We start from the raw sequence: 12,999 nt of genomic DNA, 5'->3' as shown, positions 1-12,999 counted from the left end.
GATCGTTTCCGCGAGCATGCATTTTTCCCCATGTGGGCCAACCAGGGACATCAGTCTGATGCTGCAGTCCCCGAACAATGGCCATATCACAAGCCTCAGTTCAATACTTGGTGCTGATAGGTCCGCAGGGAGCAGTGGAGCATGTTACATTATTTTTCAAGCTCCAGTGACTCACCATGATTGTATTGACTCGTGCTGAAAATAAAAAAATTAGATATCTTCGACTTGAGTTTGAGGGTCACACCACATTTCCTCCAGACAATACATTCAATTAATTGGGGTGGGAGGGCTTAAAGGGCACCATAGGGTTTATGTCAGGGGGTCAGAGGGGGGAAAGGATACATCGCAGTGCTCTGGGTGAGAGAAGAGCCATAGGGCCTCATTACGAGTTTGGAGGTAGCCATGCCCTTAATAAGGACATGGCTGCCTCCAAACTCAGGTCCTGGTTCCCTAAATGGGGAAATGCCGGGCCATTCCGACCTTGGAGGGCCCGGTATTTCCCCTTTCAAGGAACCCGGACCTTCCCCATTCCCATTCGAGCCCCCATAGGGCTCAATGGGAATGGGGAGGGAGCTAATAATGGGCCCGTTAATAACAGGCCCGTAACGGGCCCGTTGTTAGCTCGCTGGCCCCCTCGCGGGACCCGCTATGGATGTCTCGTAAAACCAGACATCCAGAGCGGGTCCCGCAAGGGAACCTTGTAATGAGTTTAACGGCGCTGGCACCTTTACCAGCGCCGTTAAACCCATTCCGCCCGCCTCGTAATGATTCCCATAGTGTAGCTTTGGCAACGTTAGCCCTCTTACCCCAGATGAATATTCACAGATAACGGAATGATGTTCAAATCGGTGACCCACAAGTCTTTGCGGGTCACTTCTTGGTGGGTTTGTTCGGACTTATGCGCCAGCATTTGTTGCACCTCCCTTTATTGTCATCCAGAACGGCAGTGCATGGGGTGTGGATGCGTGAATGGAGTGAGGCATGGTGGGAAGACGCAGGCTTGGGTACGAGGATTCTCTCAGTATCGTGCTTCTGTTGGTGGGTTCAGTACATTATCGTAACAGTTTGTTCCTTTTTGTTTCCCCTTGTATCTAAATCTGAAGGTCTAATAATGGAGTAGAAATTAAAAAGAAGTTTGAACCCATCGATGTTATGAACTGCAACAGTAAGTACCTATCTTTGGTCTTGCCATTTATGTGTCCTGCGCAAACCTGCATCCACACTCCAGTTGTCATTTTGAGTAAACCATGCAGTATAATTATTATAATTTTTTAAAATGTGTATTGATGTGATATGGTTAAACAAGTAACCTTCCACATCCAAATTACAATAAACAATATCAGAATAATAATATAAAAATAAAATTAAAAAAAGTCCATCATACATTAATTGATAACGACTATACCAAAAAGGCTAGTTATCCCCCAGTCCCGATAGTTCCAAAATGAGCGTAGCCCGGGATCTTTTCCAGACCTATCAACATCCCTACAACAAACTTTGCCTAATTATTGCTAACATTGTAAAAGACATCATCAGTAATCTTTAAAAACAGGTGACATCAATGCAATTCCTTTCCAAGCACAATAAACGTTATTAGAGATAACAATAGATCGACCTAAAACTATGTATGGCCAGAATTCATCAAATGCGATTAAGTTAATATCATGTGGATATTTGCTAGATAACCGGATATATACCATTGACAAGACAGAGCCCTCTATAAGTAGATGTTGCATACTCTCCATGGAATTATGGCATATTCTACATACCTAGGCTTGTCGTGGTATATCATGTTGCGATCCAGTTACCAGTTATCGTAAAATTATTAGCATCTCAACTTTCTACCTGTACCTGTATATATTAAATAATGCACTTGTGGTAAATTCATGAGAAATGTGACATTCCTGTGAAAATGTGAAAGACATTTTGAAGTGTGCTGTGGGAACAATGTTCATCAAAATGTATTGGGGGAGGGGCAATTACCTTCAGTGTGAATGTATGTAGACAAATAAAGGAGATTTTGTGCACATTTAAAATGTGTGAGGGCCTGGGAAAATATGTTTATTCTATGGCATTATCATCGGTAACACCCAAGTAGGTCGAAAAAAACCCAGACCATATGGCCATTTTGATCTAATTGGGTGTTACCGTTTTGTTTGAATACAAATATACTGAAACCCAACTCCCAATGTTCGGTATTTCAGGGTTTCAGGGGTGCGGCTTCCTTGCCATTGGCAGGGGGTCCAAAAAAAATTAACATACAATACGGGTGCCCAAATAGTTACACTGTGGGCAGTCCATCCGCGAACAAACGTTTGCGGGCAGACAACCCAGATCCTTTTCATCGTCTCACAACTATCAATAATGTATTTTGGAGTGGGTGTGCAAGATCAGGTGAATGGTGAGGGAGGAACTTCAAGAGGAGTGAAGAGAAGAGCATGGAGGAGGTTGAATGACATACCCTAGGAGAAAAGGAGGTGAAATGTCAAGAAGGAGGTTGGTGATGATGCTGAGAGAAAGAAGGAGTTGGAAACTGGAGGTAAAATCTAAAGGGTACACCTTAAAGTCCTAGGGGTGTGAGTGGAGGAGGGCTAGAGGTATGAGTGTGTAGCGAGTTCTGAATGAAGAGGAGAAGAGAGAGAAAGCAGAGGCGAGAAGATTAGAAATGGTCCATTAGGTATGATATAGTTGCAACTCATTGAGGAGGTAGATGAGGATGAAGGTGTTGGGAAACAGAGCCTTTACCTCCAGTTACCAAGGTGCAGAAGGTACCCTGACACAACTTGTAGAGATGCTCAGATAGCCCACCTGTTGGTGGAAGCTTTGGTGATCATTTTCACTTTACTGGCCCCAGATTTTGCCAGCCACGCTTAGCCCCAAGACCCACAGCAGGAGGTCCCCTCAGAGTCGAGGACAAGAAGAGGCAGACCTGAATCTACATACCAAAGAGCCAGAGAAGTGTGGGGATAGTTTGACCCCCAGGGAATGTGGGGGGCTGAGAAAGGAGAATCTCTGAGGGAGGGATCCAAAGACTTAAGATTGTGAAAAACAGAGACCTGTTGTGTGAACTTCAAGGTGAGTGTGAGGTGTCAGAAATTAATGTTGGACACAAAGTTGCCAAGTTTCTGGTTAAAGACTTTTACTAACATGAAAAGGGGTTGGGTAAAAACCTCTTTGACCCTGCTCTTGAGGAATCTCCCTACCTAAAACCATCAACTAAGGATCTCTCTGTGACAAGATGTCAAAATAAAAACTGTCCTTGTGTCCAAATGTTCTTATCCTGACCCTCACATGCAAACCAAATTATACGATGTAAAGGGAAAATGTCTTTAACCTGGTGATTGTAAAAAGAGTTAAAAAAATGAAAAAGTAGAACAGATCCAACATTAATGTTCTTTAAGGTAACAGAACTTTGGTTCCAGAAGATGATTCCCATCCTTTGGGTTTTTTCTCTTTTTCAACTATTTCTCTAACACAAAAGTATTCCAAGGTCAAACAAGGATCTTAGTTCCAAGGGGGGGGGGGCATCTCATGGATTCGTTTTCATTGGAATTAATCATTCAACACACTATTCTCCAAGAGTAACACATCTTGGTTCCACAGCTTTATTCCCTTCCCTTGGATTCCTCCTTAACTCCAAAGATTCTTGGTCTCACAATTCATTGTCTCTCTCTTGGCTTACAATAATACTATTTATCACAACTGTGCTTAGTCATGTAGTTCCTTCTTTAAAAAGGCTTTTCTCTGGAGATTCTCTGTAGATTTGCTTCTGCCTGGTATACTCCACTGACAGGAATTCTTATGCACTTATGATTGCCTGGTATACTCCCCTGCCATTACCTCTTATTCACAGTAACAGTTCCTCTTTTACTTCCACAATTGCTTACTTCTGTTTTGGTATTACACATTTAGCTGCCTGGTTTACTCGCCTGCCAGGACTTCTTATATTCCAGGTAACAGTTTCTCTTTTACTTCCAAATCTACATATTTCTTCTTTGGCTTTGTATTTCTGATTGTTTCAACATTCGCTCTGGGTGCCCCTCATATATGCAAACAATCTCCTTAATGTCACGGTTTCTCTGTCTTTAAAGTTTACAAATGTTGTTTGGCGCTGTTTCTGAAACACCTTGGGGTCCCCATTTTGCTTGGATTGACTGTCTGTGGCATGTTCGGTTCCATTTGTGCTTATGAGACAAAGCTTTGCCGCACGCTTTCCACTCTGGACTGCTTCACATCGTTTCGGGTTCTCTCGCAGCTCTGCTCCCGTATGCCTGACTTCCTTCAGGTCCTGGTAGATGCAACGTTGCTTTCTCCAGTTGCCGAATGCCCAGGAATCTTACCATGGTTCCTGGTGTCTCTGTGGCATGTCCTGCTCACGCAATGTTCCTCTGACTCCTTGGTGGCAAGCCCCTTGCCTCCGGCCACACCGGTTCATGCTTACAGCTTCCACATGCCTCACAGAGAGTTGTAATGGCTTCACCCAAACAGCAGCCTCCTGGAGGTTTCTTTCAATCTTTAAATGTCCCGCGCACAGATGCAGTCTGAAAACAAGTAGCATGATTATTGAACTTGAGGTTCCCTCAGCTCTGCATCATTCCCCTCATCCTCCTCGTCCCAGTACCTGGGTGTTTGTGAGAAATGGAGTCCATTGATGTTAACTGATGCAAATTAAATGGGAAATCACTTTCTTTTAATAGTTCTATATGATGAGTCGGTTCCATATGTAGGGGAATTAGAACTGGAAAAGCTATTCTCTGAGTTTTTACTTTTTAGACCAAGGATGGATGTTTGTCTGAAAAGGTTCTGAGGAAAAGGTTTCTCAATGTTCCCAAAATGGCGATATAGATGTATGGCAGTAGGCCATTAGGATATTGGGTGCCTAGGGGTTTTCCTCATGGGCAAACGGGATACCATGCCTCATCCAATGAATCCATGACATCTCCCTGGAGGCTGTCTCCTCCCAGGTGATCCTCCCTCACATAGCTTCCCCCAGGGTCAGGATCAGGTAGCGGCCGCTGTCCCCTGGCCACGTGGGAGGAGGTTACCGCCGGGGAATACGTTGATGACTCGATTGGAATCATCACAGGATTGTAGATGGGCTTCTTTTTCTTTTTTTTGCTCCTTTGTGTTATGATCCCTATTAACCTTCGGTGTCCACCTCATTTGGAGCCCGCTCGGCTTTGTTGTAGTTTGCAAGTCTTGCCCTTTGTTGGTGTTGTAAGAAGCCAATAGAAATGAGCAAAGTTGTTCAGTGAATCAGTTGTCAGTTATTTTTCTCATGGTAACTCAAAGTTTCACCTAGAAAAGGTTTTTGCGAATCATTGTGGGCATGTCTAAATTGTAGTGTATCACCTTCTAAAATTAGTATGAAATATTATTTTGTCTATTCAGCAGGGACCTTCTTCACCCTCACATTGGGACAGATTCACAAATCTGTGACCAGGACAAATTCTGAGTGACCCCTGTAGAGAGAGAGAGAGACCCACAATTAAAATACCAGTAGTAACTATGGTTTACTCTTGGCTTACTTTTCTCTTTCCGGTAGAATGTCAGCATAAAGACAGATTTACTCCTGATAACATCTTGGTGAATGTATTTGTCTCTCAATATAGCAAATACAGAGTAATTTAGAGTTACTACCAGCAATTTCTTTATATAGATTTTATGGGGCTGATTCACAAAGATGCTATTGTATTAACTCTGATTTACTCTTGGTTTACTCCCCGCGAGAGGCTATTGGATTCACAAATATATTACCAGAGGTAACTAACTTATTCCTGACTGCTTCTTCATTTAATTTGATTGTATTTCTTTAACACTTATGGGCTGAGCAGAGATAAGTACCACTGTATATAATTAAGAGAAAGTACAGTTTTTGCAAATAGCAGGGAATGTTAAGGGGGTGAAAAGAAAGAAGATGTGATTTCAAAACAGAGTAGAAAGAAGGGAGAGTAGAAGCAGACTGGGCAGAAAGATAAGTGCATTCTTGTATTTGGAGGTAAAAAGTGAGAACGATTGGAACCAAGGTTGACATAAGAACAGTCTGGTTGAAGCGTGATCTAATAGTTTAAAGTTCCGAATCAACAGTGATGAGTGGGGAGGAATGGAGGTGACGGAAAAGGAATGCACTGAAAAACTGCAAGGAAAACAAAAATGTTGGCAAGTAGAAAAAAGGAGTCAGTGAACTGAGTTGACTGAGGGAGAGATGTGGTCAAGAAGGGGAATCTGAAAGAGAAGATAAAGAGAAACGTCTTGTGTGGGTGAGAAAATAGGCGAGCAGACCAAAGAGAAAATTGAATATTTATGGTATGAAAGTTAAGAAAACAATTGATTTTACTTATATTGAAAAGTCTGAAAGGACAACTGCGTCACAGAATCTATATGACAGGAAAAATTGTGAGAAGAATCAAAGATAACCCAATAATTTGCAGCAGATACTGAAAGGGTGAGAGAAGAAGTGGGTCATTTAATAGAGGTGGGGGGCAAAGATGGCAGAGGAGGGATACAAAAACAGGACTTTTGGTTTTGAGGAGTTACGATGAAGGGAGTGGGTTAGCATTTAGGGTTGCGTTGCTAGAAGAAAATACAAGGTTGTGAAGAGAAGGTGATCAGTGAAGCAGGGAGAGGAAATGAAAACATGTGAGTTCTTGGAATAGGAGGGGAAGACAGACCCCTCCTATTCCAATAGATGCTATAATACGTGAAAGGGGAACCAATTATAATGAGAACAGTAAAGGAACATGGACAGAGCTTTGAGAACAAAAGAAAAGAATTAGAAGAGGACAACAAGACTTACATGTCAAAGATACTGAGTATTTGAATAAAGATAGGAAGATAGCCAGGACAGAGCAGTGTGAGACATCCAAAGAGAAGATAAAGAGGAACAGTGTAAAGAACACCCAACAATGTCAAATGCAGAAGGTAGGTCAAGTCAAATAAGAAGGGAAGAACGTTTGCAATAACAGGCAGTAGAGAGAAGGTAAGGAGCAAGATGGACTCGCAGGGATGACAGCCAGGTTGAAGAGGCGGGAAAAGGGCATTTGAGTAAAGACTTGAGAGAAATCAGTATTGAGTACACATTCCAAGAGTTTGGAAAGGAAGCAGAAAATAGAACAAATGTTGGTGAGGAAAGGAGAAAGGGAAAATATGGCTCAGCAGCTCATCTTAAGGCTACAAAGATGCCATAATGAAGCTCATTTTGAGCTAACTGTAATGTAAACACCATTGCACATTTTTATTCATCTGTATGGTGGAGAGGAGGGGAGGAACGCAACTTGTGTTTCCGCCCCTCCCTTCCTCTCCCCCATACAAATACACCAGCATTTGCGGCAGCATTTTCTTTAATGCCGGTGCAAATGCGGGGGATCCCTATGGAGTCCGCTGCTTTTTGCACCACCATAGGGATCCATTGTGAACATCGCCTGCCATGCGCACATGGCAGGTGGCGTTTACTCAATTTGCACTGAGGAGTGCAGAGGGGAGAGCAAAAGGTTGGCATACCCGCTTGTACACAGACTTTTGCCCTCGCCTTAAACCCTCACCACCCTGCGCAAGTGACGAAAATCTGGCGGTGGTGACCTGGCTACGCTGGAGAGAAAACGTACTAGGTGCCTGCTGCTAAATTATGCAGAGCATGAAAATGAGCTCCAATGTGTATGTCATCATGGTGAATGGGTCATCCATGAGAAATGGGAAATAGTCTCCTTGAACAGTTGATGTTGGAAACAATTGTTGTCAAAAGTGGGTTGCTTCAAAATACATATAAATCCAACTGATTACGTGGCGGAAACCTGGCGGCCATTTAAGGGTTGTGCTGGTGCCCGATAATTATTACATAGAGGTAATTGACAGATAATTTACACCCCAAATATATTTGTTATTTTTTAAACAGGCACTTTAACATTTGGGCAAGAAAAGTGCAAGACCGGCATGAGCTCCCGATTTCCCAGTGGGTACTTCTATGAGAATTTGTGGCGGTCGCTATTCTGCAATGTGTCTTACTATGAAAATGAGGAGCTGCTGAACCCGTGCATCCAGGGGAAGCTCATTTACCTCATGGGAGACTCAACTCTGCTCCAGTGGATCCACCACTTCCCAAAATTTGCAAAGGGTAAGGACAAGCAATGGCTGTGCAGCCTGTGGTGCTAATGGTTCACGAGTAAAGATTGAGGGCCCAATTCATGGAATTATTTGCACAGAGAATAGGGTAATTGCACACCAAACAGCACGCAAATCCCAGATCGTCGATACATAGAATCGAATGCATGGTGCTTTTCCTGGACTTACATGGAGTTTGCGCTGCTTCGGCACATCTTTGCGAGCCATTGAACGCCTTGCACGAGACACTGCACAGATCGTGGGTGAGGCTTGCTGTTAAGAGGGATTTCTGAACTCTGACCTGGAGGGGCAGAGGTTCAGAAGGGCCAACCTAGTTTCTTGGAAGAGGGTAAACTCTGGACAAGCCAGACCAATCAGGGTAGCTATGGCAGGCGGTCATGACTAAGTCTCAAGAGGGGTGAGGGTGTCTGAAAGACCTCAATGAGCACACAGACCAATGACACTTTCAAATTACTCCAGACAGGTGTTATATTAAAAATATAGACACATTTATTACAAGGCCTCTGTAACATAGACCATAGTAAAGAATCAAAGTAATGCTAAAGTAAACCAATACATGACAATCAACACAATATATATACAAGACCATAGGGCTCTAAGGGATTAAAAGCACAAAATATGTAGACCACCTAGATGGGGAGGAAAACAGGCAGTGCAGGTAATCTTTAGGCCCAGTTCTACATCATGAATACACCTAACTAAGAGGCAGTCCAAGCCCTACGAAGAGAGGAGCCTTGTGCTCAATAGTACATGCACGTGCTTGTGCCAATGGACAAAATAGGGTCTCTTCAAGGGTCTCTAGCAGCTCAGATCGGTGGATGAGGCGATGAAGAACAAGTTCCCACTATTCAAGCAGGGCTTCCACTTGAGGGCAGAGGCATATTGAGAGCGCTTGATTGAGTCGCTATTTCGCAATAGAGGTGGAAAGGAAAGGGGCCCACAGGTGCCACTTTGTGCGTATAAATGTTCTAGGGGCCACCGGTTGGGGTAAGGATTACTCACCAGTCCCCTACGCAGGCAGACCCAAACTTTGTCAGTACAGTCCACTTCGCTGGCAGGTTCGAACACGATAATCAGGACGTCTCGACACTGTGTAGACTCAGAGATACAGCGAGGATTCCCAAACGGGAAAGTGGCGATTTCTCCGCTCCGGGAGGAGGAATCGGCCCAACTTCACTGCAGCAGGCTTCAGGGGGAAGAGGGTCACAAAGGCAGCAAACTTGCAAAGGTCGTTGCCACGGCAGGGCAACACGGCAACTGCGTTTACTCCGGTCCGGGCGCACGTGTCTCACTTCAGACCTGGGAATGCCAAGTGTATGAAATTGGGTGTGCGGGTGCCGTGGACAGAAAGCAAGCAGTATACCAAGTTTTGAGGGCCTCCTCAAAACGGCGGCGGTATCAGAGCAAACGTCCCGTGTAAGCTGGTCAGCCCACTAGTTGGCCCAGGGACACTTCCAAAGAGGCTTACTTGCAGGGTTTGTTGAAGGTGCCGAGAATAGTTGATCCCACTATTCCAATGGGTTGAAGCATCTTCGCAGACCTTCTAGGATGATCAGAGGCAGAGGGGTCCCACGGGACGACAGCGGGCTTAGGTTGCCAAAACCTTCCAGCAGGTCACCAGCGGTTCCTCGACTCGTCTTCTTGTTGCAGGATACGTGGCTCCTTATCCTTTGTTCGTGTGAACTCAGGAGATCGACATGGTAGTGGTGTTTCCAGCCTCCTCTTATCCAAAGTTCCCTTTGCGCCAAAACAGAGGACCCAATGGGAGATCTGCTCACAAACACTCACTCCATACGTGGACCAATCACGGACCATGGTGGTCCCAGGCATTCAGGACACTCCAGACTCTCTAGCACCCAGGATGTGTATTGGGAACAGACATCCCAGCCCACATCCTGGAGGCACACACACAAGGCATGCAGAAGCCTGCGAAAGCATTGGGTTTCACGGGAAAGTGCATGACTAAATAAGGACTAACCCGGGTCGGCCCGACCTGGGGAAGGTGAAGGGGCAAGATGGCCAAAGGACAGGACAAAGAACCTCGTGGCATGGCCATTTTGGAGCCAGGCCACCTATTCGTACCAAGCGCGGTAAGCGCGGTTAACATGGCAAGAAAGGGTTAAAAATACATGAAAACAATAGCTGCCACCAGTCCTGCCTATGACACATCTGCACAGTTCATAAAAAGTCCAGCGAGAGTTTCTAGGGCCTTAGGAATGACTAGAGACCCAAGGGTGCTGTAAAGTAAGTTACATTGCACTCTTGTTACATGTTGCACAAAAGCTGCAACATGAGGAAAGGACTAAGGGAAACAAAGTCTCCCATTGCCGACTGTCTTAAGGGCATGTCAGTTTCCCCATATAAGTGAGCGAAAGCCCAGAGGAGTGCAGCTGAGGGCTGTGCTTCTCTGGCAAGGTCTAGATCAGGGTGTAAAACAGCAGCAAAACGTTTGGGGGTTGACACATGGAGGGAAAATTACATACGAATTATGAAATCTTTCCTAACACTTGCGCAGAGGGTGGAGTATGGGGTGGAACATGGAAAATGGGGAAGAACTTGAGAAAAAAGTGGGCATTACGAGGCATGGGCCGCAGACAGTCCCTTGCATGTCCACAATTATGTGGCACGAGAGATATTCATGGAATTGAGTGTGTAACTTATCGGATGGTAATTGGCCATGCAAGTCCTTCATACTATCCGCCACCTGAAAGCAGGCAAAAGTACACTTATGCATAGGATTCGCAGCACAGATGTGGGCTTGTATTTCGGATTTAGGGGTGCATGTATGCAACCAGGGTCCTGATCTTACTTAGAGGTGCGCATAAGCAGTGTAGTGGGGTACAGGAACGGCTTACAGGGGTTCGCACGGAGATTATCCGGGTTTAGACCGAGTTATGATTTTTCATACTTGTGTTTTCGGGGTCCCGGCAACAGTTATGGGGGACCCTGCGTAGGGTCCCTGAGATGAAGGCCTGCTTGTGGTGGACCCCATGCACTGTATGAAGGGTGCGTGTATTCATGGCCAGGGGAGCGTGCAAAAGTAGCTGTTCTGGGTGTTTATGCATTGTGTGTGGGCGTGTCAGGGGCGTTCCGGGTGTGACATGTGAAGGCGGTTACTTAGCGCAGTGAATTCCATGAATACGCAGGGCGTGAATTTTTTCTTCTGTGCGCAGGCCTGAGCAGTGTCCTTCTTGGCACGTGGCCCTTGCAGGATTTCAGCGCACATTTCCATGAATCGGGCCCTACATCTTTAACAAGGCATGTTATTGGCCTCATTCAGTTTAGATTGTAATGGTGAGAATTCCATTCTTTCCGAAAACACAAAAATGAAGCTTTCCTTTGTTTTTCAGCAGGCATCTGTAAAGCATTGGATATACAAACAAGCGCCAGTGAGGGATTACTGAGTTACAGTGCTTTGAAAAAAGCTTTAAACAATGTGGCAGGATTAAAAGGGAAAAGGAACATTTATGTATAGATCTTCGTTTCAAACACACCTAATAAGGGCTTAATTAGCAGCATGTGCATAGTCTTCAGTGCTGCTGCATATGGTATTGTAGGAAGGGATCCATGATTTTTTAATTCTCTTTCAGGGTAAAACAGCTTTAATGCAAATGACAGGAAATGCATCCCTTATTGACATCAAAAGTCTAATAATGCAGTTTCTTTTAATGTATGCTTCTTCTGTTTTTTTAGGTCTGAGGTATTTTGACCTGCATCCAAATGACTGGCATGGAAACCGGGTGGCTCTAGACATGGACAGGAATTTTCGTATCCAGTGGACAAAGCATGGACTTCCCTTTCTCGCCACGAATTTCCCCATGTCCGACTATGCATGTATCACTAATCAGATCAATCACCTGGCGGGCGACTCTTACACGGCAGTCGTCATAACTCTCGGCCAGCACTTAAGGCCCATTCCCCTTGAGGTCTTCATCAGGCGAGTCATCAATATCCGCCAGGCAGTGGAGCGCTTACTGCGGCGGGCTCCGCAGACCAAGGTTATAATAAAGATGGGAAACACCAGAGAGCTACACCCGGATGTGGAGCATTTCAGTGACTTCCATGGCTACGTGCAGTACCTTGCCACGACCCGTATCTTACAAGGCCTCAATGTGGGAGTAGTCGATGCCTGGGACATGACCATTGCCTCTGCTTCACAACTTTGCCATCCACCGGAATATGTGGTCCATAACCAGATTAATATGTTCTTATCTTACATTTGTTAATCGCTAGCCATGGGATGAAGTAAATTAGCATTAAAGCTTGCTCCAAAGGTCTTACTTGCTGCTTCCGAAGTCTTAAGGGATTGACTTCAATTGGTGGCAACCTCTTCTCCACATCGTATAGAGGCTCAAATCAAGAATTTTAGACTTTCTGGCAATGGAAACAGTGTGTACTTGGACTTCCTGTCTATGGGGTTAAGTGATACCAGTGTGCACAAAAATGTGGCTTCCTGCTTACATACACATTTTAGCAAGCAGAAGCACTTCTCACCATCATTGGTTGCCATTTACTGGCGGTCTGTACAACAATATGAGTTTGCTCAAATCCTTGTGTACAGTAAATGGTCTGATTCTTAAAATACACTCCAACCACAGCTTGCCCTTTTGTGTTCAGGTTATTAGGCTGTCAACTTAGTTTTCATGGCTTGAATGAGTGTCAGCCATATTTGCCTTTCAGTATGGCACACTAGACTGTTAATTTCCAAGTAGCCAATGCCACATCTAGTCCCACTGTTTGTCTAACCAGATTTCGGTGCCAACATGTCACTCTAGTAGGAATCGCTGCACTTTATAACTGATATTACATAAGACAACTTAATATGATATAACACATGGTTTGTTGTCAAAGCTAAACTGACAGTGGCAATGTTGTTTTGAA

The 12,999-nt window shown here is 44.7% G+C and overlaps 1 protein-coding gene across 1 annotated transcript in view; it reads left to right on the top strand.

Moving 5' to 3' along the window:
- LOC138487300 (NXPE family member 1-like) overlaps nt 1-12,678 on the top strand; it is a 79,591-nt gene extending 66,913 nt beyond the window's left edge. Inside the window, exons 3-5 of the mRNA XM_069613910.1 lie at nt 1,104-1,165; nt 7,892-8,110; nt 11,812-12,678. Of these exons, the coding sequence (XP_069470011.1) occupies nt 1,104-1,165; nt 7,892-8,110; nt 11,812-12,344 (814 nt within the window). The 3' untranslated portion in view covers nt 12,345-12,678. The remainder of the gene's footprint in view (nt 1-1,103; nt 1,166-7,891; nt 8,111-11,811) is intronic.
- Nucleotides 12,679-12,999: the final 321 nt, after the last annotated feature.

This window comes from Ambystoma mexicanum, chromosome 9 (assembly GCF_040938575.1).
Source record: "Ambystoma mexicanum isolate Mex_15411 chromosome 9, UKY_AmexF1_1, whole genome shotgun sequence".
Classification (NCBI taxonomy): domain Eukaryota; kingdom Metazoa; phylum Chordata; class Amphibia; order Caudata; family Ambystomatidae; genus Ambystoma; species Ambystoma mexicanum.
This window is presented reverse-complemented; position numbering and strand designations above follow the sequence as displayed.